Source organism: Zootoca vivipara, chromosome 6 (genome assembly GCF_963506605.1).
Source record: "Zootoca vivipara chromosome 6, rZooViv1.1, whole genome shotgun sequence".
In the NCBI taxonomy this organism is placed as follows: domain Eukaryota; kingdom Metazoa; phylum Chordata; class Lepidosauria; order Squamata; family Lacertidae; genus Zootoca; species Zootoca vivipara.
The window spans coordinates 14118238-14135175 of record NC_083281.1 but is presented as its reverse complement, the minus strand read 5'-3'; the positions used below and the strand labels follow the sequence as shown (position 1 = coordinate 14135175).

Here is a 16938-nt window from a genome sequence, read left to right as displayed (position 1 = left end):
TTCATGGCTTAATGAGGATTTGAACCCAGGCCACTTGTTTGAAACTCTAACCATTACACAACACTTCCCTACACCCAGCTGGCCGGATTTTCTTCATTTACTATGCAAGAGACCCAGTCCCACGCCAAAGCAAAATATACAACTAAGCTCACCGGAACGGTTTCTTCTTCTTCTTCTTCTTTTACAAAAAATAAAATAACATCTTGAGAATGTTTTTGGACAATGTTTAGCAGCAGCATGATTGTATAATTGATTGTGCAACACACTTACTAGGAAGTAAGCCCCGCTGGAAACAGTGGAGCCTACTTCTGAGTAAGCATGCAAGGGATTAACCTTTTGCTTCTCCATCTAGCTAGCTCAACACCGGCTATGGAGACTGGTCCTGAGTCCCCAGGATTTGAGGCACAGTCTCTCTCCCAGCCCTGCCTAGAGATGGCAGGACATGGAACCTGCGGCCTTCAGAGGCTGTCAAAAGATATTCAGGAATGGTTCGCCGTCTTGACAGGCAGTTCTAGGGGGTGGGGACAGAAGGGAAATGGCCGTGTTGCTTTTAGGCAAGCAAATATCTGGAAGGAAAAGGGATGCCATGGGGTGCCAGGAGGCGGCATAGGAAGCAGCTGGGGGGGGTGGCAAATACAGGAGGGAAATGGGGGTGCTTGGGGTGGGTTGGGACCCTACTGGAAGGTGCTGTTTACAGGAGTGGATGGGTGTGAGCGAGGAAGAGGGCAGACCAGAGGGATTCTGGGGGATATGGCAATATGTCAGTTGCTGACGCCTGTGGAATAGTAGTGGTAGTAATATTATTATTATTAATAATAATACTAATAATAGGGTGTAGCCTCTATCACAGGTGATGGAAACAGGTGTGATTCTGGAGACTTTAGGCACAAATAGCTGTGTTGTTGAAGAAAGGCAGGGTACTAGAATATGGAGGGGGGTGTCAGGATGGGGTCTATATAGCGATGGATGCGATCCACTGCGAGGTGCAACTGGGAATGGAGATGGGGTGTGATAATAAATACTGGGAAGGGAGAAGGTTTGGGCAGATTAGAGAGGGGGGGCTTCAGGTGTGCGTAGCAGGGGGGGAGGGTTGGACACAGGGACGTGTTGGGGGTGTTATGGAGAACAGGTAGCCGTGAGGATGAGGGGCGGAGCTTGTCTTTTTTGGGGGGGGGGGAAGGATGGAGATGGGGAGAATCTAGACTTGGTGGCGCAGATGCGGGTTGTTGTTGTTTTTTGCATCTTTGAAGGTCTTCAGCAAGGGATGGAGGGGCTGGGCCCGAGATCTCCCCGCACCCTTAGACCAGAGATGGCTGCTGGCCTCTCCCTCCGCTGTGAGGATGGATTGGGGGGGGGTGTCACCCACCCCACCCCCCATCACCTACCTTGCGCAAGGCTGGCGTCCCCTCCGAGGGTGCCTCGGCGGCGGGGATGGATGGATGGAGACGGGGATGGACGGGCGCGCAGAGCAGAATGGAGGCGTCTCGGGAGCATCAACGCTCATGCGCCGCCCCTCGCAGCATCAGCACCAGACGGAGGGATGCTCGTCCCCGCCTCCTTGGCGGAGGGGGAGGGGAGGAGGTGGGGGAAGGGGGGCGGAGGGGGGAGAGGGAAACGGAAAAGTCCCGGGGTCGGATGCCTTCACCGCCGGCCCGGGAGCTCACGCTGCAAGCTCAGGCAACCTCCCACACTAGGGGCCAACCTCACGGGGCTGGTTTTGTTTTTTAATCATCTTTATTGAATTAAAATACAAATATATATGCATACATAAAGATAAAAAAGAAAAGATTAAGACAAGAGGAAAAACACACACATACGAAACAAGAATTTGCCTTATTATACAATCGTTCATTGAATTTCTAAATAAAAGATTTCCAGTTCTTCTCATTGTACTTGTATTGTTATTTAACGCACAGCCTTCTTTTATTATATTACCCTAATTTGTTTTCGTGTACTCTAACAGATTAACATTTGCACATTGTATTTTACAAGGATCTGTTGTAAGGAGTCCTCCAGAGCGCTCCAACATGCCATGCGCTTCTCACTTCATACTGGGCTATACTGGGGCTTGTGGGCTTAACTGTCTGCATTTTAATATACTTTAAAAAATATATTGTTTTATTCCATAGGAAACCGAACTACCTTAGAACCATCCTCATTTATTTCTCGCTATGTTTTATCTGTATTTGTTTTTATTTTTGCAAACCGCCTTGTATGCTGGTTCTAGGGGGAAAGTGGAATTATATTAGGGCCGGATTGCGGTTTGATGAGGCCCTAAACTACTGAAGGTAATGGGGCCCTTTGTATGTCCAGCTGTCCTTTGCCAAGAACAAATTGTCACTGTTTTTTGTGTTGAATATATGCTGCAAGGTAATTTATGGACCTAATAGGGATCTAAAGCCATTTGCCACTGTTGCTGTATGAAAGTCTTATTTTATTTTTTTATCTTATATTTTGGAAATGTACATCCAGTTGTTTTTTTTCCCTTTAAATTTTTTTTGGCCCCCCCAAGAGAGTGGGGTCCTAAGCTATAGCTTCTTTAGCTTATACGTAAATCCGCCACTGGATTATATATATGAATAATATTCATGTGTGCATGTTCCCCAGTGGTACAGCTATGCCTGAACCTCAGGGCTGCTGTCCAAGGTCCCCAAATTACCACCCAGACAGCCTACAGATGTTGAGAGCAGTGGCAACGTAGCCCCATCTGAAGACTTTTTGCCCGAAACAGAGGGAGACTGAATGGAGCTGGACTGGTGTCTGATTCCCCTCCAGTTAGGGTGATAGTCAAGGTTTTGCCAGGAATTCAGCTGGCAGCGAAGGAGCCATTACCACAAATCAACTTCAGAAGCCTCTACTCAAAAGTCCATTCCCCCTCTCCAACATTTTTACGCTTGCCGCATCTATAAAATGGTATGCCGGTAATTAAAATGGGAATGGCAGGAAGAAACAGATACTAAGGATGTTGAGTGTGCAGCCATTCAGGGATCTGGCAGGCTCTTTTGAGTAGCCAAAAAGGGAGCAATTAAATGCCAAGCTACCCTAAGAGGGTTTCTTGCTTGCAGTGTGTGAACGCAAGTGAAATAATCACAACCCGAGAGCAGTTTATACAGGGAGCAGCAAGAGGCAGGGCTTCCTGCCCATTAGTACAGCCTTCACCATGGGTAGGCAAACTAAGGCCCGGGGGCCAGATCCGGCCCAATCGCCTTCTAAATCCGGCCTGCAAATGGTCTGGGAATCAGTGTGTTTTTACATGAGTAGAATGTGTCCTTTTATTTGAAATGCATCTCTGGGTTATTTGTGGGGCCTGCCTGGCATTTTTACATGAGAATGTGTGCTTTCATTTAAAATGCATCCCTGGGTTATTTGTGGGGCATAGCAATTCATTCATATTTTTCTTCAAAATATAGTCCGGCCCCCCACAAGGCCTGAGGGACAGTGGACCAGCCCCCTGGTGAAAACGTTTGCTGGCCTCTGGCCTTCACCAGCCTGAGGCTCCCTCCACATAGCATAGAATTCAGGAGCTGGAAGGGACCCCCAGGGGCTATCTAGGCCAACCCCTGCTCATTTAAAAAGCATCTGACTTGTTTTAGTGAAGGCAGGTTCCCTGAGTGTCAGTGTGATATAGTGGTCAGTGTGCTCAACCAGGACCTGGGAGACCTGGGCTCAAATCCCCCACTCAGCCATGAAGCTCAATGGGTGACCTTGGGCAGTGTCACTCTCACTCTCACCAGTGTGGTGTAGTGGTTAAAAGAGGTAAGTCTTGTAATCTGGTGAGCTGGGTTCCTATCTCCGCTCCTCCACATGCAGCTGCTGGGTGACCTTGGGCTAGTCACACTTCTCTGAAGTCTCTCAGCCTCACTCACCTCACAGAGTGTTTGTTGTGGGGGAGGAAGGGAAAGGAGAATGTTAGCCGCTTTGAGACTCCTTAGGGTAGTGATAAAGCGGGATATCAAATCCAAACTCCTCCTCCTCCTCCTCCTCCTCTTTTTCTTCTTCTAACCCTACCTCCCAGGATTGTTGTGGGCATTAATTGCAGAAGGTGACAGCTATGTAAACAACTGAGTGCTCCTTGGAAGAAAGGCGGGATAGAAATAAAATATAAATAAAATAAAATCCAGGCATCACATTCTGTACTCTCCCAAAGAATTCAACACAACTTAGGTCACCAATTCCAACCTTTCCTTTGGGTTTTTTTGGGGGGTGGGGGGTACCCAAGGCGGGTATTCAACTCTTCCAAGTTTTAACACAGCAAAAGCTTCCGCTTACAGAAGGATTCTCAGCCGTTGCCCCATTTTCCAATATTCCATTTATTAGGGTTATTTTTTGTATTACAGCACTGTTAACACCCCCACCACTCTGTGAGGTTCTTCCCACCGTCAGGTTCTGCCCATCACCAAGATCTACAATCACAATGTCGCATTTTATTTTTCAGCCTTTCCTCCTACTCCTCGATTAACTTTCAATTACAGAGACCCGTGTTTTTTTTTTTAAAAAAAGCAAAACCTTAATAACATTTTTTTTAAAGGAGGGTTTATCATAACATCCACTCACTCACAAACTCAAAACAACTTTATTTGGCTGGTTATGGGGCAAAAATATTGCATGACAAGAAACCCTAAGATGGTAGCTGCAAGAGGACATCCTCAAAAGAAAAGAAAAGCTGAAAGGAGTCTAGATGGAAGACTGAGAGTACCCAAGGAGAAGCAGACATTCCTGTAAAGTCTTCCACTATCATCCCTGACGACATGATAGTGACTTAGGGAAGCAACATCTGCTAATGTGAGAATCTGCCACTGAGCAGATTGTGGGGTAGGGGGTACTATTTGCCTTCAAGCCCCACTGGCAGCCTTCCGAGGGGCACCCGGCAAGTCACCGTGGGAAGCAGGATGAAGGACCAGAGGCGATCTTCCATCTGAACCAGCAAAGGATGTGACAGGATCCTTGGAATAGGATGCAAAGCGCAGTCAGTGTAGCAATGGGTCCTTAGGAGGAAACAACAGCCCTAGGCAACCCAGATATGCTTCCTGCCAAAGCTCTTCCCCACCCTGCTGGCTGCATCACATGAGGGGGGGAACAGGGGTGGGGGCATGGGGATACTGCCCTCCTTCATGTTCCCTGAAGCTGGCAATATTGCCTTCCGTGTGTTGGAAGGCTCCCTGTGGATTCTAGAATTCTGATATTCCAGGGTTCTAGATCACCAGAAAAAGGGGGTGTTTACATAAGCAGGACAGGCACTCTGCTGCAGATGTTTGGCTCCCCCACCTTGTGGGGAGACAATGGGGGTGGAGATAGTCATCCTCAACCTCCTCACCCATGCGAGGAATTTAAATACCCGAGTGGGGCTCAGGTAGACCTCCGTGGTTGCGCTGTAAGTTATGGAGGCTTTGTTGTCAAATGCAGACCTTCAACGTTTTGACAAACGAGCTGAAGTGCACCATGTTGGCACTTCCCTGAAGTTTGCTAGATTAAGACAGTTGAGACAGGCTGCTACAATCTCCCTACCAAGCCTTCACCTTCAGTCAGACATGGCCTGTTTGCACTACTCGACTGAACAGAATTGCTCGTCAAGAGACCGCAAGGAGCTGCTATGGGTCAACGCAAGCGCAGGCACTGGATCTGAAACGATTCTGTTACTACGCAATCTGTCAAGCAGCTGAAAAGATTAGAGAGAGTCCCTTGGAACGCTCAAAACACTTTCGCAGCTCAGCTCTGTGGATGGTGCTATGTTCTTGTGTACTGATCTGGTTTCAATCTGATCTGGTTTTGTAGCAGGAGTGCATGTGGGATTGCCATTCATCACGGCCTCTTGTTAATGGCTTCCACTACATGTTCTCCACAAAGGGGGTGTGTGAGATTCCTTTCTGCTTCTCTCTCCTAAACGCCCCCCCCCCCGTATGGACACCACCTGTTCCCAGGCACCAGGTGGCCTTATGATCCCACATGCGCCTAGGTATGAAAGGTCTATGGGGAGAAGTAGCAAATACTTTTGCCTTCAGATTAATGTGGAGAGTGCTGAGATACCAGCAGTCTGTGCATTAAGTTCTGCTGGAAGCGGGAAGAGAGAGGGGCAATTCTCTCTCACACACACAAAGAGACAGAGACAGACAGACAGACAGACAGACAGACAGACAGAGAGAGACAGAGAGAGAGAGAGAGAGAGAGAGAGAGAGAGAGAGAGAGAGAGAGATGTCCTGAAGCTGAGCCCTTTAGAAAGGCACCTAAGAGGGCCCAACAGCAAAATGTGGCAATTTCAGGTGCCCAAAAAGCGGTACAGCAGTTTAGCCGCCAAGATGGGCCTGTCCGCCCTTGCCTTTGCCTTGCTAGCAAAGCAAGCTGGCAAGGACAGTCTGGCTCACACCAAGCAGCGGTTATCATGACAAATGAGGCAGCGGCGGCTTCGAGGCTCAAGCGCAGGTGCAGAAGAGGAGGCAAACACACACGCACACTCAGTGGCTCAATTCACCCCACCCAATTTTTATGTACAATTATTTCAGGCAACTTTCCCGCAAAATAAGGTACCGTCGCAATAAGGCTATTGTGTTAGGCAGCTGAAATAAGAAGAGGCCCGGTGGCGCCAGGCTTGAGATTCTCGCAGCTGAAGGACGTCAGCGCCGGGGACCTCCCTGACAGGTGCCTTCGGCTAAATGGAACGCAACAAGGGTTGGCTCCCAACTGCCCTCTGCCGCCTCCAAGATTACTGCTCCTCCACGTGGATGATGGTCTCGTTCCCTTCTTCTGGGAGCTGGGGCACGGCGTAGACCAGCGCCTGGTCATTGTCCTGGCAGATGATGGCCACAGCACCGCCGGCTTCGGGCACAAGAGTGCTGGACTGTAGGCAGGCCTGAGTGAGGGGGAGAACAGAGCAGGGGAGATTAAGAGGGTCCCCAACACCTTGTTGGTTTATTCGTTTATGAAAATATCTGTATATCACTGTGTCATTAAATAAATATTCATCCGAGCGGTTTACAGCAATAAAACTGTCAGAAGCAGCAGTGCTTCTGCATACCAGTTGTGGAACACTACTCACGTCCTGCTTGCGAGCTTCCCATAATAGGCTTCTGATTGGGCTCTGTGATAACAAGATGCTGGGCTAGGTGGGCCACTGGCCTGATCCAGAAGGGCTCTTCTGCATGCAAAGCAGATGCTCTACCATGGAGCTATGGTTCATAGATTTGCAGAACTCTGGACCTGGAAGGGTCCCAGAGGGTCATCTAGTCCAACCCCCTGCAATTAAGTGACCTGTAAGTCGTTGAAATAAATGTACGAGCCAAGGCTAGCCAACATGCCGCCCTCCAGATGTTTAAGAGAAACAGGCAGACCTTGCTAAAAATGCAAGGGTGGGTTTGCTGGAGCAGGCCAAAGCGGCTTCGTCTCATCCGCCATCTTGCTTCTGAATGTGACTGTGAGCTAGACTGCCCCTGAAACTGGAGGCTCTATTGTGGATAACAGCTGCGGAACCTTTAGCTTAAGGTTGGGCAGGGGAACAGGAGGATCATTCAACACATGCCCCCACCAAGGAAAGAACCCCCCGCCAAAACCCATGGAAGAGAGAATATATTTATTATGGAACTGGTCTGTCGGAATGAGAAAGGGGGTGAGCCTCCTTTGTTTTCTTTTTACAGGTAGGTAGCCGTGTTGGTCTGACGTAGTCGAAACAAAATTAAAAAATTCCTTCCAGCAGCACCTTAAAGACCAACTAAGTTTTTTTATTTTGGTATGAGCTTTCGTGTGCACGCACACTATACTGCGTATTTGCTACTTTACTTGGCAAATCCCCCTGGAAAGTCTGAATACCGATTATGTACACAAGCGAGATAGTACTGTACTGTAATATTGATATAATTTTGATCTAATTATTAACTGTGTGTAAAAGATATATGAATTTGCAATTAATTTTGATGGACTGTTAAGAGCAGAAGATGGGAATTGAGGCTTCTAGTCTAAGTACAGGCTTATCTGTTGTGGTATGAGATGAAACGAAGAGGTTCGGACTTATGCCTGGAAGAATTGGCAGAAAGCCAGATTTCCTCCATTTTTGGGACTTGCTGTATTGGATAATACAGGCATGGAGAAGTGAAAGTGAAAGACACGGGCAAAAATAAACACCCACACAGAAACATACTGTTTTGATATAACTCGCTTGCTGGACGAACTCAGAGGCTGTGAAAATGAACAAAGGATTAACATCGGATTGATTTATGGGAACCACCTGGACTAATTAAGAAAGTAGCGCAAATGTGAGATGATGGCAATCCTCCGACCTCAGAGCATGGGAAGTCAAACAAAGATTTACGATTTGGCTTAATATTCGGAATGTTTTATTACTTTATCATTGGGAATGTTTTTAATGTGTGTATGTATGTGTGTATATGAACCCTCTGCCAAAATCCATTACTTACCTTCCTCGATTGTTTCAAGGTTCTTCCCTTTAATATATATTCCCAAGCGCCCCCTGTACTCATGAGGTCTAGAAACTTCCTGCTTAAAGAGAACGCAGAAGCTGAGAAATCCCAGCAGACTTGATCTCAGACCCGTGCTCGCCTCTCTCCATTTCCCAGCTGCGGATGCAGCCCAATGAGATGAGCCCCCCCTGCAAAGCACCTTACCATTTCCAGCAGCTTCAGCTTCTCCTCGGACACCAGGTTCTCCTTCCGCAGCTGCTCCACCACCCCTTCCATGGCCTCCAGCTTTGCGCAGTGCCGGCGGTGCCTCTGCTGGAGAACCTTCACCTTCTTCTGAAGGCCCATCACCACCTCCACAAGCTCCGAGGCCGTCCCCTCATGCTTGTGGTAGCGATGCTCCTCCAGCTGCTCCTCCAAGGACTCGGCCGAGCTCAGCTCCTCCAGCCTCTCCTCCTCCTCCGCCGGGGGGGCCTCTGGAGGCGCCTGGTTGGAGACAATGGGGACGGTGGAGACAATGGGGAGGCTCAGGGCAGAGGACAGCACCGTCTCAGGGGGGGTCACGCCGGAAGAGGCGGCAGCTGAGATGGGTGCCGTCGGGATGGTCTCAAAGTACGCCACCATCTCGGCGGGCGGCTCCTGCAGGGAGCTCAGGACAGCAGTGGTGGTGGAGGGGTCAGCCTCCAGAAACGGCTCGATGGAGACATTCTCGATGATGAGCGCCCCTTGCTCCGTCGCCATGACTGGGTCGGCCACCAGGGCCCGCAGCGGCGGCTGGTCGGCGGCCGCCACCACCTCTGCACAAAAGGGCTCAGAGGCCCCCCTGGACGAGCCCGGCATAGCTTCTAGGGTTGCCGGTGGCAGCGAGGCCAAGAAGTCAACCACCTGCTGCTCCACCCGGTCCGGAAGAGGCTGGCCAGCATCAACCGGGGAAGCCACAGTCAGAGTCACAGCCTTGAGGGGCTCCACGATTTGGACCAAAGGCAAGAGGTTCACAGCCCCAACCAAGGGGCCTGAGAGGGCATGGATGTCTGAGGCGGAGGACTGGGTCTCCACGTAGATGGGGGCAGCTGACACGCTGGGGTCAATGGCGATGGCAAGCGTTTCCAGGGCGTTTGGCTCAGGGTGGCTTATGGCTCGGGGTACTGGCACGCTCCTCTCCCCTTGGCATTCAATGATGAGCTTCTTAGCTGGGACACTGGAGGACGTCCTGGCCGGGTTTTCCCTCTTCTGCAAAAGTGAAAGCAGACAAATGAGCAGCTGTCCTTCCAAGATGCAGGGTTACCGATCCCCACACAAGGTGAGCTAGACAAGAGGAGGCCCTGAACCCCACACTACGTTCCTTCCCCTTGTTTTTAAAGTGCCTGAAATTTCCTAGGAGCTGTGCAAAGATGTAAGAACACCCCACAGCCTTTGCTCACAGGTTTAGTCTAAGAGGCAAGATACTGATTGAAAAAGAGATGAGAGAACAGGGGAAGAAGCACGCACATTCAAGCACTAACCACAAAGTCTTGTGGTGCCTTAAAATAGACTAAACAGATTTATCACGACGTAAGACAGATGCAAGACGAACAACAACAACAATGTGTTGGACCTGAAGGTACCACAAGACTCTTTGATGCAACAGACGAGCACTGCAACCAACGTGGATGGCTTTAAAAGAAGATTGGTGGAGGAGGACAGGCCTACTAGCCATTATGGCTCTGCTGTGCTACCACAGCTGGGAGGCAACAATGCTTCTGAATATCAGTTGCTGGAGCGCCACTCAGTTAGTTCTGCTCCTCTCCCTCAACCATTTTATATTTAAGCTGGTCATTTATAAGAATTGCGTAAACTTAAGAACCAATGCCTCTTTGCTTCCCTACCCAAGCTCTTTTCTATTTTGTGTCCCATTATTAAGATTGTAAGCCTGTGGGGCAGGGACTATTTTGTTCATCACTCATCTCACATGAGCCAAAGAGCCAGGTAAAAGTGTTTCACATAAACGCAGACATTTTTACAATGCTGCAGCATGTGGAGTGCAGAACCTGAGTAACCAAGGAAAGGATCAGGGCATTATTCTACACTCAAGGCTTTGGTCCCTCTTCAGCCAGCCTTTGATCTTCACCTGACATAGCCGAGTGTTTAGGAAACGTGGCTTTAACTGCTTTGCTGTGTGCACACAGCAGTTATTACCCTCAAAACATGCTCCCAGCCCCACATAGTGGAACATACACAAATCCACCTCTTAATCCAATACTCTGCAGTGTTTATTATTCTGTGTTACAAATCACATGGCAAAGGTTTGTTTGCTCTCGGATCCAAGTCCAAGATGCTGCGCAGCTGGAATATATATATATAAGCCACCAAAGGGGGGGGGGATTTCTAGAAAGCAGGCTGCCTCTAACTACGTGATGTCATCAGCATAAATAGTTTGTGAGAGCAAAGAGGCATGCAAGGATCCAGTACAGACTGAACCTCTGTCATTAGTGAGTGAATCTCCCAAGCACAAAAGTGGAGTGATTAAACATAGGATGACCATGCCCACTCTGAAATTTAACCAGCTGTCTGCTGTGGGTTTGTCGGCTGATAAATTTGAGTGCACAACCAAAATGACTTAACACCCACTGATATCAGGCCGGCACTTTCCCTTGCTAGAAACAATAGTGCTTAGACAAGTCTACCCAGATGTTTAGAAAGCTGGGGCAAGTTTTAACCTGTTTTTAGTCTATTGTTGTTTCAACTTTTTGAAAGTCTTACATTCTTTTTGTTAATTTCGATAATTTTGTTAATTTACATTTTTTGTAAACTGCTTTACAATCAAGCAGTGTATACATTTTATGAAATACAATTGGGGGGGAAAAACACTCTTCAGCTACCAACTGGCTTTTTTCTTTCACTCCTGTAACCCACCCTGAACATTTACTACAGAAAAGGCTCCAATTCTAAACAGATTTTATTTAAATGCTATGTCAGGGTCAAGGAACCTTTTTCATCCCAGGGGCCATGTTGCTTAAGGAGCAGCCTCCCGGGGGCCATGTGCCAGAGGCAGACATATCCAGAGGCAAACATGGGCACAGCTTTTGGCCAGAGGATCCCTGCTCCTCTGGTATGTCCTTAAGCTATTGATACACCACCCAGCAAAAACATCAGCTTGGAATATGGCACTCTTAACTCTCCGAAGTACTTTCTTGGCAGGTGACCAACCACTCACCAGCGAGCCATCTGAGGTCTGGAAGATGGTGGGAACAGCGTCAGGCTTCAGGAAGCGCGCCCCCCACCGGTATTCAAAGCAGGACGGGGCAAAGTGCTCACTGCACAAGTGCTGGTGCTTCGTCGGGACCCACTTTTCTTGGTTCATCTGGGAGAGCCATTGCTGGAGACGTTCAGGATCGTGCAGAGGAAACCTGTGTGGCGAAGTGAATAAATGCCAAAGTCTACACACCTGTAGCTGAAATAAATGCACATTCCTCCCCTGTTTAGCCCAGGCCTCCATTCCTCTCCAGGTCACCTGTTGTCTCCCTCATTTTTTTCTCTAGCATGTAAGTTTCTAGGGGAAAGGACCTGTCCTTTCACCAGGGGTGTCTGGTGTCTACCAGGACAGAATGCAGTAGGCAGAGGCAGAGCCAATGACAGGCAGAGCTAACAAATTCTGGTTTTGCCCCCATCCTCCTCCCTGCTGAGTTTTACAAGGATAATGCTGAGACTAAAGAAGATGCTGTTGACAAAGCAGAGCCACCCTCCGGCTTGGATTTAAGATAGAAGGCAGGCAGGTGGTGGCTGACTGGCTGAGGGCAGACTAAGGTTGGTGGGGCAAAACCATACTTGCCCTTATGGGCCAGCCTCTGCTTGCTGCCTTTTGGTCTTTTTAAGGCAGCATGTGCATGACTGGTGCCAAATAAATAAATATACTGACACACCTGAGCACCCTTTCGTCAAACACATACATAGTACGATGTGAGACACCTTCATTTTACAAGGGAGACATACACACCTCAACAGTCAAATGAGACAAGCTGAGTGACTTAATATCCAATCCCTTTGCTTTTAATTTTAAAAAGCAGCCACAGGGTGTGCAAGTGTGAATCAGATCAGAATCATAGGCTCTGCACATGCTATACCTTTAGAGAACACTCAAAAGACATTATTTCACCTCAAAAAATTCTGTGCACTGCAGTTCACCCCTCACAGAGTTACAGTTCTCAGCAACTCTTAACAATCTACAATGCCCAGAATTCTTTGGGGGAAAGAATGTTCTCTCAATGTACTTTAAAGGCGTGGGTATGTACACAGCCTAAGTGCTGGGGAAAGGGATATTCCTTTCCTGACCTCACCCTGCTTCCAGCAAGGTAAATTCCTCCCTTACAATATATTGTCCCACTGGAAAAATGAGGTGGGAGGAAGATTTAGACTAGGAAAATAGCAAGGCGGGGGCAGAGAGAGAATGATTAAACTATTCTCCTCCCAGGGCTAATGTCCATATTTAGAATCCCACCCTGCACTTCCAAAAGAAATGCAACGTCAGGCTCTCCTATCACCAACTTCTGATCTAGTTTGGCCTGTCTCCTATTATCAAGGAGAGAGTGAATTAAGTAGCAAGGATGAAACAATCTGGAGGCTGCCCAGAAAGGATCCTTTGTGAGGAGGAGGGAGGGCTCTTCACTATCCATTCAAGAGCCAACCCCCAAGGTTAACATCCCATATCTGAAGCTCTAGAAATGAAAGACTAAATAATAATGTACTGATAACTTGTTTTTCTGCAAAAACAGACAACCAAAGCGGCTTGAGATGTATGCAACATGACCGTGTTACAAAGCATAACCACATATTCTGGTTCCTCTTTCTGGCTTCCTCAGGTTGGGTGAAAGAAATAAAACCAATGTGGTGGAAGTCATGGACGTTGCTTACTAGGAAGTGAAATTCGAGGGACAGGACTGGGACGTCCTTCCTTCCAAGGACCACAGTCTTAAAAACAAATCATAATATACATGCCAGTGTCGACATGTTGAGCTTGCCAGGCCTGGGTTAAGCCAGTTTCACCAACCTGGCGCCTGCCACCACCCCGCAATTTCGGGCTACAATTCCTAATGGGGTTGTAGTCCAAAACACCTGAGGCTGCCAGCTGGTTGGCAAAGGCAGGCTTAACGTGATGTCATGCGAACAAGACAGCAAAGTATCTAGGCTACAGCCAGGAGTTTGATGAATGGTGGAACGCCCTCTTATCAGATGTCAAGGAGATGAGTAACTATATAACATTTAGAAGACATCTGAAGGCAGCCCTGCAGAGAAGCTTTTTAATATGCAATGTTTTGATATGTTTTGATATGAATGTTGGTAGCTGCACAGAGTGCTGGGGTCAGATGTGCGGGGTACAAATAACAAAATACTACAATAATAATAATTTATTATTTATACTGATGATGACGATGATGATTTGAAGCACTGGTCTTCAACTGGTGGGCTGGAACCTGATCCAGGGCGGGTGGAAACACGGGCACCAACCAAAATATATGGCGAAAGATTAAGAAACAGGACCCCAAAGGCGTGGCTCCTGGGTCCAGAAAAGTTGCCCGATTTAAAGCACCCGCAACCCAGGGGGAGTCCCTGTTGTTGGGAGATTCATTTCCCTTGTCTGCTGTCATGGGATTGTTGTCTATCACATGATGGTATATATGTTTTCATTCCACACAGTGGGAATGTGTGGAATGAATGTCTCTGCCAGGGTCCTACTCGTGAGTAGGAGATCCTAACACCCCTATCTCCACCACCACTCACCCTTGAGGGAGGGCGCCCTCCCCACTTCCTTGGCTTCCCCACATGCAGGTGGGTGTAAAGTGCTGCAGGGTCAGATTTAGGTTTGATGAGGCCCTAAGTTCCTGAAGGTAATGGGGCCCTTTATTTGTCCAGCTGTCCTTTGTCAACAACAAATGGTCGCTGTTTTTTGTGTTGAATAGATGCTATATGGTAATTTATGGACCTCATACTTTGGCCACCTCATGAGAAGAGAAGACTCCCTGGAAAAGACCCTGATGCTGGGAAAGATGGAGGGCACAAGGAGAAGGGGACGACAGAGGACGAGATGGTTGGACAGTGTTCTCGAAGCTACGAACATGAGTTTGACCAAACTGCGGGAGGCAGTGCAAGACAGGAGTGCCTGGCATGCTATGCTCCATGGGGTCACGACTAAACAACTAAACAACAAAGGTATCTCAAGCCATTTGCACATCACAAAAGATGTATTATATCAAAGCAATTGTTGAACTGAAATACAATTAAGAAGTATATTAATAGTGAAATAAATATTAAGCTCTAACTTGAAATAGTTACAGGTAGGTAGCCGTGTTGGTTTTCTGTAGTCAAAACAAAATTTTAAAAAAATCATTCCAGTAGCACCTTCAAGACCAACTAAGTTTGTCATTGGTATGAGCTTTCGTGTGCATGCACACCTCTTCAGATACACTGAAACAGAAGTCATCAGACCCTTATACAGTATATAGTGAGAGGGTGGGCAGGGGTAATACTCAGAAGGGTGGTGGGAATGGGCGATGGGCTGACAGGTGTGGTAAACCTGTGGACGACTGTTCACGACTGCCATTGGTCTTACAGGAAAAAGCAAAGGGTGAGACGGCTAAAACTTAATAATGCAAACCCATTGGCATTGAGCAATAACAAAAGTTCCTTTGTAAACAACACTTACAAAGACTCATCATTTGGGGGGCGGGGGTTGGGCAAATAAATCCGGCACTGGCTGCGCGCGTGCACGGGGTGTGAGCGGCCGCGACCCCTTTCCCCCCCCCGTGTCGTCACAACGCTGCCCCGCGACGTCACAACCCACCCGCGTTCTTTCTCCCGTGACGTCACGCTCCTTTTCTACAAACTCCCCCGCCCCGCCCCCAGCTTCCCGAAAGTTGACTGACTTGTAAAAACTGAGGCGCCGGTTGTCCGGCCTCGGCTCCCTGGCGGAGTTGCAGCAGTTGGGCGCCCGGCAGTACTTGGTCATGGCCGCCGCCTCCTCTTCCCGGTCCCTCCGCCGCGCTTCCCTCACGCGGCCTCGGCAGCAGCAGCACTTGTGGAGAAGCAGCGCCCAGCCCAACCTCGCCGCCTCCGACCGGGCGTTTGTTGACGTCGCGACGTCAGCGCCTCGCACCGCCCTCTTCCTCCTTCCTCCCCGTAGACTCCGCCCTCGCGCACGCGCGTTCCGGGGCCGCGAAGCCGGCCTCTGGGGTAATGGCGCCCGGGGTGGGATCGTAGAGATAGGAAAAAGTGGAGAACGTCGGCTCGCGTCCTAAGCGTGTGGGTGGGGGCAAGGCGGGTGAGACAGTAGAGATAGGAAAATGTCGCAGGCTGGAAATATCTTACTGGGGAGCAGGTCTTTCTCCCTCCAAGAAGCCAAGGGAGGAGCGACTGTTTTCCCCCCACCTGGGATTTATTTCGTGCGGGGAAAGGGGTTCGAGAAGTTTGCCAACCAATTTCAAAGTTTGTGCATTGGTACGTTGTCCTGCGTTAGAGAAAGAGCTGTTTTTTTGTGGGGTGCGGGGGGAAAATACCGCTGCTCCGGTATTTCTGCTGAGGGTTGGACTAGATGACCCTCCGCTTCCTTTCAAGCTCTACAATCCCATGATTCGATTCAATTATTCTGATTTGTTTGGACGTCCAAAGCCAACCCGGAAAATGCAAACCACGCGGGACTCGGATCTATTACAGTCACAGGAGGCGGCGTCATGAAATGCAGAGTAATGCACACGTGCGCTCGCGCAGGCACACTCTATAAAGCAAAAACACCCAAGAAGTTGTTCCTACTCAGAAGAGTTCCGTGGGACTGTCAGCTGGGAGTAAGCCCCGCTGATCTCAGTGGAAGTTACTTCTGAGTAGACCCATTTTTCTTTCTTTTTAAATTCTAATTTCTAAACTTGCACTCTGAACAGACGCGTTCTTTTATGGACAGTTGAGCAATTTGCCGCTTGTTAGCAGGATCTGTTTCATATTTATCTCATTAAATTTACACACTGCTGGACTGGAAAACAAACAAACAAACCTCAAAGCGGTTTGCAGAAAAGACAATAAAATCAAGAAAAATTTATCCTACTTTAAAACATATAAAAGTCAAAATGCTTTTAAGCGGATTAAAGTTTGCATCGACTTTCTGCGCAGTTGGGTAGCCCTGTCTAATGTTTTTAGCAGGCGCCAAAAAGAGCCCAGTGAAGGCGCCTGCCTGATGTCAATAGAAGGGAGTTCCAAAGTGTGGGCACGGCTACCGTAGTTGTTACAAACGCAGAAAGGGCATTATGTGGCACCTATAGCAGTGTCAATTCCGCCGATCGAAGCCGTCGAATAGATTATGCGTCTCAGATGGCGGGGGGGGGTAATATTTAAAAATTTTAATAAAATTAACATGCATTGTTGCGGGGCTGGATGAGATTCGAACCCACGAACGCAGAGAGCCAGGAGGGCAGGACGGCGCCACCCATTGGCTTAGCAGCATCCGGCGGGGAAAGGCGGTTGGCGGACACGCCTCGCCCTCCTCATTGGCTACATTCAGGCGTGACTGACGGGATAT

General features: G+C 48.6%; 2 protein-coding genes across 2 annotated transcripts in view; both read right to left on the bottom strand.

The window, feature by feature from the left end:
- The window catches only part of CLIP3 (CAP-Gly domain containing linker protein 3), a 36846-nt gene extending 35390 nt beyond the window's left edge, over nt 1-1456 (bottom strand). The window contains exon 1 of the mRNA XM_035119143.2: nt 1386-1456. The gene's annotated coding sequence lies outside the window, so the exon portion shown is untranslated. The remainder of the gene's footprint in view (nt 1-1385) is intronic.
- A 2921-nt stretch (nt 1457-4377) lies between these two features.
- On the bottom strand, nt 4378-15500 carry THAP8 (THAP domain containing 8). The gene is made up of 4 exons (XM_035120222.2): nt 15299-15500; nt 11596-11788; nt 8610-9632; nt 4378-6844 (listed from the first exon to the last, which is right to left on the bottom strand). The coding sequence occupies exons 1-4, from the start codon at nt 15379-15381 to the stop codon at nt 6698-6700; spliced, it is 1446 nt and encodes a 481-aa protein (XP_034976113.1). The 5' UTR covers nt 15382-15500; the 3' UTR covers nt 4378-6697.
- Nucleotides 15501-16938: the final 1438 nt, after the last annotated feature.